The sequence below is a fragment of the Pygoscelis adeliae genome, unplaced genomic scaffold (genome assembly GCF_000699105.1).
Source record: "Pygoscelis adeliae isolate BGI_AS28 unplaced genomic scaffold, ASM69910v1 Scaffold260, whole genome shotgun sequence".
Classification (NCBI taxonomy): domain Eukaryota; kingdom Metazoa; phylum Chordata; class Aves; order Sphenisciformes; family Spheniscidae; genus Pygoscelis; species Pygoscelis adeliae.
Genome location: NW_008824001.1, coordinates 838,355 through 855,415, shown reverse-complemented (window position 1 = coordinate 855,415; position 17,061 = coordinate 838,355). Strand labels below are relative to the sequence as shown.

Genomic DNA, 17,061 nt, shown 5'->3' with positions numbered 1-17,061 from the left:
ACCTCACACCTGCAAAATTTCATGTAGTCAGAGCCTTGCCACTGATGTTGGTGACTTTTCGCTCAGGCCTCTGGGGTAACCATTTACACATAGAATCAGCAGCAACAGGCCTGGCTCCCCGTGCAGCGCTGTTAGCGAGCAACTGTGTAAAGTGCTCTTTTTTACACAGCAGTGGTGGGCATGGGAACATACACCTATGGCCTCGGCCTGGCCGTTGCTGGATTTTTTGCTGTTGTTTTTATTTCACATGGGGCATTAAACTTTCTGGAAGAACCGGAGGGCTTCATTTTGCCTCCCTTCAGAAATGTTTCTCTTTCACACGGGGTTGTAATGTGGCTTCGATGTGAAGATAACCATTGGAAGAAAACAGCGGGCCTGATTCACCACGAGTCAGGTGTAATGTGGGTTTAGTGGCGAGACAAGTCAGGCCAATCAAGTAAAAACTAAAATAGAAAACCAAGGCTCTGACAAGATGTGTCATTATAACTGTCTTGCATGTATATTGTACTCCTCTGGGCTAGTCTGCGAACAAAGGTTGACCTCAAATCTGCAGTAACCTCGCTGCTTAGGACCAGAGCCTCTGCAAATTCAGCCAGTTCTGGCAAATTATGCAATGTTTGCACACTTTCTGCTTTTTTCTTTTGTTTTCACTGTTTCAAAGGAAAACTTAAAAGAGTGAAGGCTAGACACAAGAGAAGAAAGTTAAGGAAAAGATATTCTTTTTGCAATAGTTGTGCATGGCAAAAGAAAGGGAGACCCTTGAGTTCACTGTCAGTCACGAGCAAGGAAAACCATTTTCCAGTCCTCTGCAGGGCTTTCCCAAGCTGTCCTGGTCCCTGCTGCTCGGAGGTGCGAGGCGGCCTCATCCCACAGCGGGCTGATGCAGCCTTGCAGAGGGACGGTCCCCAGCCTGACGTGTGGCTGAGTCCTGCTGGAATCCCCCTGGCTACGTGCCTCTGGCCATCTCCCCGACTCGTCCTTTTCTTCCTCCGGTTTTCTTTTCTCCCCAGAAGGGACTTCTCCATCTGCGAAGGTTTCTCCAAGGAAAGCCAGCTTGGGGCTGGAATCCCTGCCAGTGTCCAAAGGCAAGGAAGGAAAAAAGAGAAATCTGCAAGCAAGGAAACAATATAGTTAGGGAAAAAACATGAAGTGTGCTAATAAAAGCCAAGTAAGTCAGAGTACATATGGAAACTGCTTTACTCCCGGTGATCAGCATTTACTCATGCAGACAGCCCTATTAATTTCAATGAGATCACTCCTATAAGTAAACATGACTCAAAGCAAGGACTGCCCCTTCCATAGCTTGCTCCATTTGGCTGTTTTCTCCTTAATAGCTGAGCTTAAGACCTGAGCAGTAGCTTTAACTTTGAATTTCCTGGGTTTTGTCATGCTTGGCATTATTTAAATGCAGGTCTGTCAACATGAATAGGCTAAAATGCTGGTCCATCCTGGTTTGGAAATGGATTGTGACAGCTCTGTGGCAGGATTTCTTCATATGCACAGTGCCTAGCCAACATCTGCAACGCAAATGTCAGGCTGTGTCCCTGTAATTTCGGCTATTGTTCCTGCCACTTGCTCTTGGGGCAATGAACAAGTCGCTGGTTTTCTGTTCCCTAGCTCACGCCCTGCCTACCAGCCAGGTGTTTTCACATTAAGGGTATTTGATAGTCACAGTTCTAAAGTGACTCCTTTGTCACTTGTTAGACCCTGGGGCCTGTCAAAGTTGAAATGCAAAGAGATCAGTTAGTGTTCTAAGGCCAAATAATGTTGCTGCTGCTCAAAACTCCTGTGGCTTCTATGTGATGACTTTTCTCATCACTTCAGATGTTTTTTGTTGTTGTTTTCTTATATTTTGTTATCCTCATTACACACACAGTCTCCTTCCAAGGTAGAGCAGACACCAATCTCACCAATTCTTTGCTTGTGTTTGAAATTCTTTTTTTTGTTGTTTCATTTCTTTTCCCATGAAAATGGGGGGAGAGGGACGAGAAGGAGGAGATACATAGAGCTCCACAATCCCAAAGTAGGTCCTATGCAATTCTTAGAACCAAGAGAAGCAGGAACTTATTGCTTGAACAGCATGTAGTCTAAGTTTATATTTAAGAATGTTTTAAAAGGAGAACAGGTTGCGGGGTTAAAGACACAAGGAAATTCACTGGTATGTGTCTATCCTAGAATAACATTCTGCGACCCCTAGTCAAAAACAATAATAGTGAGGAGGCACTCCACAATAGCTGAATTATATCAAAATAGCTATACCGAAGCAGTTCTTCCAGAATAGACATAACTGTCTATTTCTTAAAAGTCATCGCAGGAAAGAACTGGATTTACAAGGAAGAGAGGTCAAAGAAGGGGGGGGGGAAATTCAAACTATAAAACCAAAACAATTTGCAGTAGACACACTTCTTGCCCTGGGGAAGGGGTGACAGCAAAGCATATGATGGATGTTAATAATGTTGCTTAATGCGTTACTGGAAGGCATTCAGATCCAACAGTGCTGAGTGTGCTGTATAACCCTGTATGGAATAGAAAGCAGACATGAATAACATTATATAGGTGTTTAAGTCCGTTGTGATTGCATCTTGATGGGTTGGCATTTTTTGTTGTCGCTTGGTTTTATACATTTTGTTTGTATCCTATTAGCTGGACACATCGATTTGAATGTTTGTATGTTTTTCTCCTGTACCCCATCTCCCTTGCTGTTAAAGATTTCTCTAATTCTTTTCTTACATATTTTGAGCATTATCTTTGCAATTCCACTTATTTTCTTGGTATTTGGCTTCAAACCTCACAGGATTTTCTCCTCAGAAATTATCAGTCTATTTTTACTTTTTGTTTTTTTTACTACACCTTGGCCTTTCTCTTTGGCACCGGAGGTTTTGACTGAGTAAGCGAAACGAGCACTCTGCCTTGAAACACTAAAAGCAACGTGCATTTGGAAACAAAACTATTGATAAGGCTTTGTGCCTTCTGGAGAGATTCCTTTCAGTCTTTCACATGCTTTGTCTTTTTTTTTTTTCTTCCCTAACTTCCGTGACGGAGTTGGTTGTTGACTGGTTGCACATTAACAGACCGCTTGCTTTTGAGGGGCAAGGAATCAGTGACACTTGACTAGATACAGCCACAGCTACAGCAGAAGTGTCAACAATGGAGAACAGCATCAGCATGCATCCCACAGTCAGCTGGGATGATGGTTTTTAGGCAAATAGCCAGTCGCTAGGCAGCCAAGGACAAGGACTTCCTTTTCCCTCTGCTGAGATCTCTGAATATTAAGCTCTTCTTCCCTCAAAGAAAGGGGCACATTCCCATCCATCACCAGCAAGGTGTATTTACATTTCTTCATGCTTGGGATGTGATTTCCAGCTCGGGTGGTGCAGGTTTCCAGGAAGAGCCCGCCTTGTCTTTTTTTGTCCCAAGAAGTCGAGAGACTGTTTTTTCTCCCATTCTCAAGTCTTGGGAAGCGTCAGAGTGGCCGAGCTCCAGATGAGGCAGCTGTTCCCAAATATACTCAGTGGGAAGAGTTTTCATAACAATGGGAACCACATGAAAGCTCCCGGAGTAGCTCCTCCTACTATTGAAGAGTCCTTTCAGTTGAGTGGTTTGCATATTGGGTTGCATAAATGACTAGACACACCAAGGGGTCCATTTTCAGCACTGTGCGCATAGAATTAGACACGCAAGCCTTGCTAACAATAATGAGAGTTGTGTGCAAAACTCCCTGCGCAATATGCTGAAAATATTCTGCTTAGTGAATCTTCCAGCTCACGGCTATTTCCTGGCAGTGCTGAGCTGAGTTCTGGGAACAAAATGAAAGTCTGGGCTCTGTGTGTGTTCACAGAGCTCTCTCCTATAGTTTCTGAAAAAAATGTGAAAAGACTCTCTCCTCCCCCCCCCCCCTTTTTTTTTCCCCTTTGTATGTCTAAAGTATAAATGAACTCCACATCCCACTTTTCCTTCAGCAGCCTTAAGGAGCAAGCTTTAAGGCTGCTGAAGGAAAAGGCGCTTGCCTTGAAGGAGCAGAGCATGGATTTTGTACTACTGTGTGTCTGATTTCAGTTCATCATGACTGTTTGGGCCAGTTTGCTTAGCGTGTGGCTACGCAAGTGAATCCCTTGGAGAGGCCTTTCTCTTACCAAACACTGCATGGTGGCATTCTGGTTGCAAGCTGCTGACATATACCGCGGCCGGTCAAAGGACCATGAGACCCTAAAAATGCTGTCAGAAGGGGTTATAGCAAGGTTGTATTTATTTATTTATCTATTTGTTTATTTTTCACTGTGGTAAGTCAAAATACTTAGCAGTATTTTCCCAGTGGAGCTCTGCTAATGTTGTGTTAGGTTTTATACAAAAAGTGACCGTGCCCAAGGGATGGTACAGAGGATGGCAGCTTAGGACCAGTATGTCTTCTAGGCTCTGTCAACAATTCACTCACCTTGAGCAGGCCACTTAATCTCTTTGTTTTTCCTGTTCCTCCCTCACCTGCCTTGTGTATCCAGACTGTAAATTTGTCAGGGAGAAGTTGCTGTGTTTATATGAGGGCTGGGACAATGCAAATATCTATGAGTAGAAATGATAGTGAAAATTGTGATACAATGGCTGCCATTCATGTTTTTCATTAATGAAGTGGTAATCATATTTTTTATTAAATGAAACTAATTTTAAAATAAACATTTAACCAAAGAATTGCAGGATAATAAGTTGCTTCAGCTGAGAGGGAAAATTAATGGTGGAGCCAGATACGTCCGTGATGCCAGCCTGTTTATGTAAAGACATGCATAAGCACAGTAGTTGTTTTTTTTTCCTGAGCACTGAAAGTCTCAAACAAACCGGTAGCTGCTTTCTTGCTCACAGCATCAATTTTCTTTCGATCAGCAGTCCCCAAAATCACACTCTCTTTTCTGGATTCACTGTTCTACTGCCAGTTGAGGCCATGTCTGTCTGTCTGCTCTGTTTCTGCATGCTTGCTTCTTTTTTCACATACACACACGCACACTCCCCCTCGACCAGAACTCGGCAAAGCCCCAAGGATGTGCAGGTCTCTGAATGCACCAGTGTATGCCTCAGTTTCAGGTAGCATATTCTCAACTACCGCTTGCAGCAGTGAAACCCCACCGTTTCAGTGAGGTTGGACGCAATCAAAACAATATGAGCTCCTGTTTTACTCAGAGGCATTTACTATGGGCTGTTTTCTGGTTCACTGCAGTCCTTCACAGTACTCAGTCAGTCCAAAGAGACTGTAAGTACCCAGCTGCCTGTACAAAGGAGTCCCCAGACAGCACAGGAGCTGGGCTAGGACTCTTTGACACCTCCCTCCAGGTCTCCAGCAAGGAGGAGAGGCCAGGGTGTGATTGCTCCCTGAAGTATGCCTGGGCATCCTGATTCAAAGGCAGAAGCCACTTCAGATTGTGCTCATGGAAAATACTTAGAGGGTCCGAATGAGATTCATCGATGTGCATTAAAATCACTGTTCACTTTCTGGGGCTCAGATCGAGCAACACTCAGCTAAACCTGAAAACAAGGTGCCGAGTTGCTAAGTGAGATGGCAGAAATGCTGGTAGGTGCAGTGTTTTCCAAGCAGTGTAGATGGCATCACAGGGTTTGAAAGCCGCATGTCCTTGTGCAGGGAGCTGGGTTTCTATTCAAAGCCTGAGCCTGGGTCACAGTGATGACAAAAGGTGTTTTGTGGAGAGCTTTCTATACAGGTTGCAAAAGCTTTTGATTAGCCGTATTTATACTGCCATAGAAGTGCTCTTTGCTGGTTGGAACTGGTCTTACTGGGGGAATGAGACTACACTGCAGCAACAGATGTGTATTTTTGCCAATGCAAGCTGCCCTGGGAGCCGTTGCAGTACGCCTTTGCCTGGTGCAGATCTGGCCTCAGATTTATCAGTTTCTCTCTAATCCGTGACTGAAAGATAACATGCTTTTTGAAAGCCACAGCTGACTATTGTGCAGCCTTCTTCGCTCTTTTTATAGGCTTTTAGTTGCCCACAGCAAAGAAAGCATCGTGACTTACATTTCTTTTTCTCTCAGTTCTAGGAAAAATTCGAACTGCGGTGGGCAGTGCACAGCTTCTCATGGCTCAGAAATTTTACCAGTTCAGAGAACTTTGTGAAGAAAACCTGGTATGTACCTTTTCTGCTAGACACTGTTGTGTGCCTTTTACTAACCCTGTGAATAATCATACCTAAACTAGACAGATTTTCTGACTAATACAGTAATTTTTCCAGTAAAGGCCTTGATATGAATTTGGGAGTAACTCTGTCAAACCTGGTGGAGTCAGCATGAGTTTCACAATAGCTTGGGATCCCTAAAATAAAGACAGGGAAAAAGCTTTGGGTCAAATATCACTGAGGCTCTGCTACTGAGTTCAGAGGAGCAAGGATCTGTCCCTTGCCCTCTGAGTTCAGTTCACATGGGCACAGAGATGCATGGGTGCCTCCTCGGGGTCTTTCAGAGTGGACCAGAAGTCTCACGAGTGGGGCTTTCCCATGTAATCCCAATGCCGCCTGTATTCAGCAAGACAGAAATACCAGAAAATCAGACACTGAAAGTTGGTGCCTCATGTTCCACAACCCCAACAGTGAAAGTCATTTTCCAGAGTGCTAAAAGGGCAAAGAGGCAAAGAGCCAGTATGTTATCACTATTATTACTGTATATAATTGGTATATGCTACCACTATTATTATTATTTGCTGTTTTTATGCTGTTAGTAGTTGTAGAATCAGAATGATATTTCTGTTGATAAATAAAAATGCATTTCACACCATGTACCTAAAGTAGTATTCTCAAAAATTCCACCACTTATAAAAATTTTCAAACTTTTTAATTAACTATCCATCCTTGCAGAGTAGATGCAATACATTTAATTCCCAATTTTGGCATAAATTCCTAGAAGCCCCAAAAGCATAGAGCATTATGCTCTATCAGCATAGAATAGGGAAGGGAAGGCAAACTCTGTGATACTCCCCAGAGTGGGGTGACCGTCTTCCACTTCAGTTAATGCACCTCTGGAAATCAAGGCCCAAACTAAAATTTGCCTCAGCGGACAAATGCAGGTTCTGTCTAAACCTTCCAATTCTTAATATAAAAATTGAAAAAGTGTTCTGGTTGCTCATCTTTGTAAATAAAAGCCTACAACTGGGCAACCTGCTAGTGTCAAGCACTGAAAAACTGGGAATCCAGGTATAATCTCTGGTCTCCTTAAGATCTAAAAATATATACTTTTTTTTTTTCAGTAATTGCTGCTTTGGTGGCACAATCATCCTACCAAAATCACTTGTCCGTGTTGCTGTGAAAAGCACAAATAGAAATTTCTTAAGGCAAGCAACTGACTCTTTTGTGTTTTTTGCTTCTGGTGAGGGAGAAAACTTAAACACAGAGTAAAACTTGAGCTATGTAAAACAACATGCAGGGGTCTAATAATTATTTATTTATTCTTTATTAATAACAATACATCAATGTAATCTTACAAGGCCACAGCAGCTATGAAACCTTGCTGACTCAGATTGGCACAGGGACTGCTCAGCATTTATGAAAAACATCTTGAAGTGAGCGTATGCAACATCTCATTTTATTTGAAGAGTTTCAATTGGGAACCAGCTTACAGATACACATCTTGTAGAAAGCTTTCCCTCATACGAACTCTGCCAGAGCAGCAGGAACAGTTTCATATATGCCCACTGCACGCAGAAAGTGTTCAGAGCTGGGTTGCGCTGAAGGGTCACAAGACAGCACAGGACCTCTCGGGTCACCAGCCTCTGGCCCATGCCGTGCTAGAGATGCTGACGGTCCAGGTGTGCTCTTCTGTGCAATGCTCTGGGGCTGATGAACTGGACTGAGTTATCACACGCAAAGCAACACTCCCCACCTGTGTCCCAGTCTCACTCTTCCCAAAAACGCGCCCATAAAAATGGGATCGCTGTGCTTCTGCATATTCTCTTCTGAGCTTTTCACCCTGCAGAGGTTATTCTTGTCAAAAAAAAATTAAGAAATTGGCCTGAGGTGTGTAAGAGGCAATTTTACTTGAAATGGTGTATTTCTGTAGCCCTTAGATTCTTAGAGTGTGGAAGAAGTGTTCATGCGTCGGTCTATCACTATTTGCATATGCAGCAAATGTACGTTTGCACAGGTATCAGGCTTTCTACAAGCGTGAACGTGGCAGGGAATCCTTCCTCATGAAAGTGAAGAGGAGGCTGGCAATTAATTTCAGTGTGGTTAGGATATCACCCTTGAACCCACCGGTTGTGCCCAGGAACATCCCTAGGCAGATCCTGTCACAGGGGACCTGCCATGTGCCTTTTCCCCGTGGTCCACGGCAGGTAGCCACTGCCTTCAGTGAGTGGGGGCTTGCGGGGGGCACAGCGGCTCAACACGGAGCCAGACTCCTCGCAAAAACCCCCACCAGTAAGTAGCACTCCGCTTTGTTTCTCTCTCTGTGTCTCACCAATTGCTTGGATCTACTGAAACTGCTTTGCTAGTGAGATTCATAACCACTTGCACAAATGCTTTACATTAAGAGGTACTAAAGCCAACATGTTTTTTTCTTCTGTTGTACAGAATCCTAATGCACATCCACGGCCGACCTCCCAGGATTTAGCAGGGTTTTGGGATATGCTGCAGTTGTCCATAGAAAATATTAGTATGAAATTTGATGAACTTCATCAGTTAAAGGCCAATAATTGGAAACAGATGGATCCTCATGACAAGAAGGTAGAACATTGTAGATTTTGTATGCTTCATTTAAAACCCTGCACAAATACTGGACAGATTAAATAGGCCTCTGTGTTACAGTGTTGACATTAAAAATGTGAAATGAAGCTCATATCAAATTAATTTCATTGTAATAACAATGTTTACATAATAATCATTTGGGATATTATCTGTAATATGTTTCAGGCATATTTTTAAACCAAATCTGTCTTTGTGAATCGGATAATGGGTATGTGGTACTTTGTTAAGCTTTACATTAATCGTATTAGACGACCAATCGTTGGAAGGAACTGCCTTATATATTGATTCTTAAAATTAAATAAATCACATTTACGGTTCATATTATTGCATATAGCAAGAGTTCTAGGTTGTGTTACTGAAAAAACTAGGGAAGCACTGTAACCATTGCTGACTTTGGTAACGAGATTACAAACAGAGCAATATCAAAAATATGCCTTCCAAAATGTTACATGAAAGAACTTCTACATCTTTTTCTTTTTGTCTGTTTGTTTGGTTTTTGTTTATCTGGGGTTTTTTTTAATGGGTTATTTCACAACCAGGTTCACTTTGCTGGTAGTGTTGTTTATCCAAGGTAGCAAAAAATCATCTGGAGCTTTGGTCTTTTTTTTTAAATGTAGTCTTCTTCTGTCACCATGAAAAACTACCACATCTCCAAGTGTAAGCCACATTTCACTTTCCATTCTCATTTGGCACCATTGCCTTATTTTTCTGCTCACTATCCGCATCGAGACAAACAGCACTTGGGTGAGCCAAAATACACAAATGTTTCAGAAAATCCTTAAAAGACAGGCCCATTCCTAGAGGAATCAACGGTCTAATGTCACGCTCCTATAGGTATGTCATTTGATGGCTGAATTTCCACTGTGGCTGGTCTGATACCAATGAATAGAACCAACAGGTAGGGTCACCAGAAGGAGGGGGAACGTGACCTACAGGTACAGTGGCTCAGACAGGAGCCCGGGCTGCCCCAACTTACGGTCAGCTGGCTGCCGATGACCAAAGCGATGTTTTCTTTTGGACAAATAACCATAATAATATCAAACCCCATTAATCTTGCAGCAGGAAGTTTGCAAAGGCAGTGCTGGTAGCACTCTCCCTCCTCCTCCGATCAAGACTAAATACTCATTCCTGACTTAGGAGTGCCATGTTCACACCATTTGTGCACACCTAGTGTGTTTTGTAGGGGAATGAATGGGAATGTGTTTTCCTAGCCCAAGGTACTGAAGGCAAGTCATTTTCTTATCTTCTTTTTTTTTTCAGTATCTGTCAGAAAAGGAGGTTAAAACCGTCAAACATGCATGCACAGAAACGCTGGTGTATGGTCTTTCATTAGCTTTTACAGTAAAGCGGGTAGGCCGAGTGTTTGCAATTGCAGCAGTAAGAAACGAGAGCTTTCCTTAAAAAAAATGTGCCTTTTCTTTGCTTCTGAAAAACATTTCAAAGAGTTTCCAACAAAAAGAAGACTATAACGGGTTAAAGGAAGTTAAGTAGTGCTGAAGAAAGGGACCTACAGTAGGAAGGTAAAGATTTTAAAGAATTACACTGACTGTGTTCCTGTTTCAACAGCATTTGTCTATGATTTTAGATGAAACAGATCATCTCCTTTCTTAAAAAGGATAAAAAAAAAAAAAGAAGAAAAAACTTTCTGTGGAATTGATATTTGCAGTTGCCTTTGGCCTTTGCCACTGGGCCCTTTTTAAGCAGCATAGATTAATCCTTGGATGGAGAGAAAAAGCGAAGTATGAATAAGTGTAACTAAGCACCTTTATATTTCGAGCCGTGGAAGCTGTTGTGAGCAGCATGAGAGAAAGCAAAAGGGCAGAATGGAACCTTTGTAGTGCGATAAAATCCCTTCACTCAGAGACCGTGTTCACAGTTGGAAGGGGATGTAACTTAAAAGACAATCTAATTAACTTGACAAAGTCTTTGTGGCCGCCTGAAATTCAGACCTGAATACACTTTTCTTTTTCGGGAGAGATCCTTCTCTGAGGGGTTTTTTGGGTTTTTGTGTGTGTGTACATGCACCAGGATATACATAAAAGTCCTCCTTGTTGATCGTGTATCTGGAGCTAGCTGCCACCGTGATGATTAATGCATGTTCTCTTAATGGTTTTTAAGTTTTTCCTACCATTTTTTTCTATTTCTAGCTGACTGTAGCTTGTCATGCCTATTTAGCAGGAGGCTAGAGTTTATGAGCTTGCACAGTGAGACCCAAAGTGTGGGATTTTTGAGCAGCCATTAAGCCACTATAAAATACATACATAAATATATGGTGGTTTTTTTAAGTATTTATTCTGATGCACCAGCTGCAGGCAGCTAGTTCCCATCTGCGTTTGGGAACGCCAAAGCCACGGTACCTCCGTGTCGCAAGAGCGCCTAGCGTTACGCACGTATAGAAGGGGGTGGCCCAGGAGTTGGGGCTCTCCAGAGTTCCTCTGCCGAGAGCGGCGTCCGCTCCCCAGCTGCACGCGGCTGCGCTGGCGGCGGGAGGCTGTGTCCGAGATGCTCTCCTTTCTAGTCCCTGGCACCAGGAGGAGACGCCTGGATCCCCCCCCGCCCCGGGGAGCCACACTAAGCGGTTAGCGGTGGGGGTCTCGTCCCTGAGGAGAAGTAGCACTGCGGCCGGCCCTCCCCTCCCCTTTGCCCTTGCCCTATGTTTATGAACCCTTGAGCACAAAAGCCAGTTCACTGAAGACAGAAAGGCAGATAAGAGCTAACAAACCTTAGGTAAAATGTGTGTTCTAACTACTGACGTATCCTAGTTTTTCCCGCCTTTCCCTGAGAAGCTGTATAATGCCATTAACCTTCTGCTTTGATCAGGAGAGAAGGGTCCCTCCTCCAGTGCCAAAGAAGCCATCGAAAGGTCAGGTGCCACTCATACGAGAACGCTCTCTGGAAAGCTCGCAGCGTCAAGAGGCCCGGAAACGGCTGATGGCTGCCAAGCGCGCTGCATCGGTCCGCCAGAACTCAGCTACCGAGAGCGCCGAAAGCATTGAGATATACATCCCCGAAGCCCAGACCAGGCTATGAAGGGATCCAACCGGGAGGACTCTCTCTGGCAAGACAAGCCTCATGTATAATCTGCCCCTCTAGGCTCCTGCTCAAGGTCACCACGAAGTATTTGTACCTCCTCCTCCTCCTCCTCTCTCTCGCTCTCTCTCCCCTTCTCTCCCCCTCCCCTCTCTCTGTACACAGCCGCCCTGATGCTCCCAGTGAACTCCACTGCCGTGGCGTAGTTGTCGGTCCTCCGAGAGATGTCCTCTAATCACCCTTGCTTTCTGAAGGCTCGCCCATGTCATCATGATGCTTTGTCACATGTACTGATGCTGCCACTTTGCCTCATGTAAACGAGTACGATCCTTTTTTTTTCTGTTTGAAACAAATAAACGCAGCGCTCAGACTTCCACACACCCGCGCACCTGTACAGTAGATGCTCCGTTTAACTTACTCATGATCTTTAGTTGACCTAAAGCTAGTCTGTTACCCAGTGTACAGCAATATCAAACTGTAGGGGACTTTGGAAATTTCAGTCATGCAGGGTGATCCTTTCGGACTCTGCCGTCTTCCTCACAAAAGATGAAAGGAGCTATGACTCGGATTCCCTTCTTTTTATTACTGTTTTTTTTAAAGCAGATGGCGCACTTTATTCTAAACCTCCGAATCACACCTTTTCACCTGAATTTAAGGAGTCACACAAGGGGAGTGGGCTGGGGCGGGAGTGGGGAGGGGGAGAGAAAAAACACAGTTCTGTGGGGGTGAAAAAGTGGAAGTGTATCCCACAGGTGAGATGGCGAGGGATAGAAAAGATCCTGTGGAAAGATACCTGCACACTCACAGCTGCACAAACTGCCTCATTTTTATTTCATCAATCACTACTTAAACATTTCAATCAGCAGAAGATTGTAAATTCGATCTTCCAGGGAAATAATCTATTTTGAAAGGCAATAAAAGAGTGAAAAGGAAGGAGATAAGAAGCAATGACAGTTGAAGAGATAATATAAAAGAAGGATTTTCTTGTCCAAGTATTAAGAATTTTTAAAATTGTACTGTATTGTCAATTCCTCTTGTATTGTATTGTATGGATTATATTGGTTAAAAAAAAAAGAAAAAAGAAAAAAAGCTTGGTTTTGTTGATGTCTTAATCTCGGTGGGACCATCCGATCTCACACGTCCACGCAGCCACACACGGACACCTGTAGGCGAATTGCTGCACATGGAGCCTCTGATGCTTTTCCAGGCCAGGCTTGCTTTGCTCTGTCCACAGCCGGTTGTATGCTACTGTTCGGACTGCTTATCACCAAACGGTCCATATCTAGGAGTAAGTTTCTAATTCAGCCTCCTCTTAATAGTATAAAATACCCATTTGAAGAAGAACAATAAAGTATTTTTCACAAGTTATGGGATCGATATGAACTTAGTTTTTTTTCACAACAAGCCTTCCTACCCTGCCTTCTGCCATTGTTTTGCAATCACGAAAAATATGCATCCCAAGTAGCTCATTAATACTGGGGGGAAATGGCAGACAATGGGGCTGGAGAGGAGCGTTGAGAGGTCAGCCCCTGAGTGTCTGTCCCCCCCAGCCACCCCCAAGCTGAGGCAGGAGCTTGTCCTCCGCCTCCTCCGACAGGGAACGACGCTGACCATGCCGCTTACCGAAACCTCTTGTGCCAACATTAGGAAAGCTATGTCAGGCATGTTGCCGAAAGCAAGTTGTGCGTGTGTGTGCGTGTGAGTCTGTGTGTGCGCACACGCGTGCCTAGCTGGCATGTGCTGCTGAAAGCAGAATTAGCGTGAGCCGGTTTGGACGATGGGGCTGGTCCGGGGCAGAGGAGGGCTGTGTGGCCCCCGGTGTGCGCGCGGCCCCGCGGTGATGCTTTCCGGACCCCTCCGCTGGTCCCTGCGTGCTCTTCGCCCTGGCTGCCAGGGCAGGGCTATGTGGGAGAGGAAGGCAGGCTGATTTCTGCTCCCAACGGGAGCAGGGGCAGGGACAGCCCCCCCCCATGGAGGGGCACAGGGCGCAGCCATTGCCACACACCCCAGCGCTGGCTGCCTGTGTCCGTAGCTGTTAAACTTCTATGGACGGTCCAACTCGCAAAAAGTCCCACTGCACGGGTGGTGCAATTCTGCAGCTTGCATTTAAAAAGCATTTAAAATCATCATCAAAAAGTTGAGCTCTTGCTAAAACTATTCATCGAGATCATGCCAGACAGCTTCTTTTCCTACAACATCATAGCCAGGTGCTAATTTAATTTTATTCAAGAAAATAGGAGAGGTGATAGGTTCTGGCACCAAGTATTTTCATGAGAGCATACTAAAACCACTAGAGAATTTGCTACCTCTCAAAGCCATTGATATCTGAGCTATGTCTTTATAAACAGGGCACAAATATTTACTGCTGTGGTTTACAAGATAAGGGCTAATAATTTAATATATAGAAGACTTTTAACTAGAGTAATCAGAAATCCAGTGTAACCCTAGAGTGCTTTGTGTTACAGGAGCTTTGAAAGGTTTGACCCTCTAAGCGTTTGAATACCAGTGTATTTGCTAGTTTTGAAACACTGTGTTTAACTTTTAGCAGCAATGAAACATCACCGTGTTTGCAGTATGTAATAGTGCCAACTGCCACTTTTGAGCATATATAGTCATAGGAAGTATTAATTATTTGGAACTCATTTGTACTGAAATATTCAAAGCAGTATCCAGGTGAGAGTCCACATTCACAACTGTGTCGCAGAATTATTTAGTTTTGTGAACGTTTTATGAAAGATGAGTTCAGACTTTGGTTGACAAGTGGCTACAGAAATTTATATCCAGCAAGTTTCCCCCTAAAAAAGCAGAACAACGAAGACTATCTAGTCTTGTACATTATGAATTATTGTATTTGTATATTATAGAATATTTTTCGTATCTATTTTAAATGAATCTATTCTTAGCTGAATGCCTGTTAGTTCATTTGGCGCTGAAGAGGGTATTATAATGTTTGCTTAGTTTTTTAGTAAAATATTAAAAATACAGCCAAGACCAAGAACTATAAAATAGAATAATTCTGCCCCTAGAACGCCACTAGTTAACCACTCGACTCATTTACCGACACTAATGCTAGTGTATTTGCTCTATCATCTGTTTTAGTATAATTTGTAACCGTTTTTAGTCTAACCTGCCCAGTGTATATTAAAAATGCCTATATTCTGTTTCACTTTGGGACTAAAGTATTGCTTTTTTTTTCCTTGGGGGAAATTTTAGAAAGTGTTGTTTTTGTCTCCTGCTTCAAAAGTTTAAAAAAAAAAGTATTTATTATATTTTTTGCAGATGTTTCCATAAAATTCTCATAATCTTTTTGTAAAGAAAGATGAAGAAATGGATTAAAGATTTTTAATATTTGAAAAGGTAAATAGAAATAATTTATTTGTAATATATTTCGGTTTATTTATTGGTGTTCCCTTAATGCTTTGATGTGCACTATCACTTTAATTTAAACTGTATCTTTGTGAATTTATTGAGTTTTTGGTTTGGGGTTTTTTTTTTAAGGAAAATGGTCAAATGCATATTTTAAGTAACAACTGGAATGTTAATCACTGGCCTACCTGCATTCCCAAATGTGATTTTAAAAATGTTTTTGATTTGAAACAAAAGACACAAGTTTGAAAGCCTTTAGACGGAGGAGAGTGTTTTTATGGCTTAACGATTTGGGTTTCCATAGGATTATCTATCTAGTTTGTGTGTGGACAGGAAAATGTAAATAGATGAATGTTTCCCATAATGTAAAAAGAGCAAATTAATAAAATAATTAATGCACTGCTTGTAAGAGCTGTGGGTTTTCAATGCAAATTTGTTCTCCCAGAACTGCCAAGGCGTTTCATTTGATGTGGTCGAGGATAAAAGCGCGACAAGCAGAATGCTCCTCTTAAGCACTCATTGCTTAAGACCGATCCTGCAAAGTCTCATACGAAGAGTCCCGCTGAGCGCCCTGGAAGGGCTCATCTGCACAGAGTTACTCAGAGGCGTAAAGGTTGCCGTGATCAAGGCCTTGAGCCTTACCAAAACCTTCAAAGGCGCTTCTGCACGGAGCCCAGCCAAACCCCACTGAAGATGTCAGGAGTTACACTGGTGACTTCAAAAGAAGCAGCGAGAAACCCCCAGCCTGTTTCTCCTCCCCCTCCCCGCGGTTCCCCTCATCTTGTGCTTATCTCCGGTGATGGCTGAAACTCGGGGGCGGGAGGAGGGTGGGGGCACGGCGAAAGAGACCCCTGGTAGAGATAGCTGACTTTTCCTTCACTGGGATCCTGCTTCCAGACTGCGTTTTTCCCTGTACGTGAAACAAAGACAGTCACCAAATCCCACAGAAATATGTCCCGGATGATGTCGTTCATGGCTATACCAGCATTTAAACAGATTCTGATTCAGTTATATCAATAGCATGCCAGTGCTGCGCCACATACCGTCTGCCCACGTTTAGTCCCTCCGCACAGGAAGATCAGAAAGATTTGTGCCAGGGACCTATAGGCAGGGAAACTTCTGCTTAAAGGTTTATTACCACCGAGATGAAGGGATTTCTCTTCATCTGCTGGAATTTATGTTCTTCTTGGTCACTGATAAACTGATACACCAGGGATGGGGAAAAAAAATGTTTTATTATTTAAAAACCTTTCTGAGGTGGCTGGTATCTCTTTGTAATGACAATAGATCAGAAGGCGTAAAATAGCAGATATGTTTCAAGCTGTTCTCCGTCAGAAGAACGAAGAAGTCCAAACCATGGCTCATAGCCCTGCCTTTCATGCATGCTTAAGGTAAACTTTATCCCTATTTATACTCAATGTTCCCTTCCAGATCAACGCATGAGCCTTCCCCACAAGCATAGCTTGTTGTCAGTTTGTTTGCCAAAGTCTGTTCTCTCCTGCTAGACATTTATTTTTGCAGCACGCAATAGGCAAACAATACATTTCAACTGTCAGTTTGGAGCATGCTCACCTATCAGATCTGTTGAGAGTTGGTGTTGACTTTCAGCTGACATTTTTTATAGCAATTAATAATAAAAACATCAGCTGCTCTGCTGCTATTGGCATTTGTCGTTGGAGTCTTAGGTTTATATATGATTTGGAGTGCAGTCAACAAGTGAAGTTCTCCTTTCCCACTATGCATCACATAACGGGGTCGGGTCAGCCCCACCAGCCTGCGATGCACAGGTGGGCTTGCACTGAGCAAACCTGGGACCAGCACCCACGGTCAAAACATACTCATCCCCTTTCCCTTTAGTCTGATGCTATGCCAGTGACCTAAAAAAAAATTGCTGTCCTGCCACAGCAAGCCCATTCACAACCATCTTCCCTTC

The 17,061-nt window shown here is 43.4% G+C and overlaps 1 protein-coding gene across 2 annotated transcripts in view; it reads left to right on the top strand.

Moving 5' to 3' along the window:
• DLGAP1 (discs, large (Drosophila) homolog-associated protein 1) overlaps positions 1 to 11,762 on the top strand; it is a 137,060-nt gene extending 125,298 nt beyond the window's left edge. For both annotated transcript variants that reach the window (XM_009325066.1, XM_009325058.1), the window contains 3 exons: positions 6,034 to 6,125; positions 8,559 to 8,711; positions 11,553 to 11,762. In XM_009325066.1, the coding sequence (XP_009323341.1) occupies positions 6,034 to 6,125; positions 8,559 to 8,711; positions 11,553 to 11,762 (455 nt within the window). The remainder of the gene's footprint in view (positions 1 to 6,033; positions 6,126 to 8,558; positions 8,712 to 11,552) is intronic.
• The last annotated feature ends 5,299 nt before the right edge of the window (positions 11,763 to 17,061 follow it).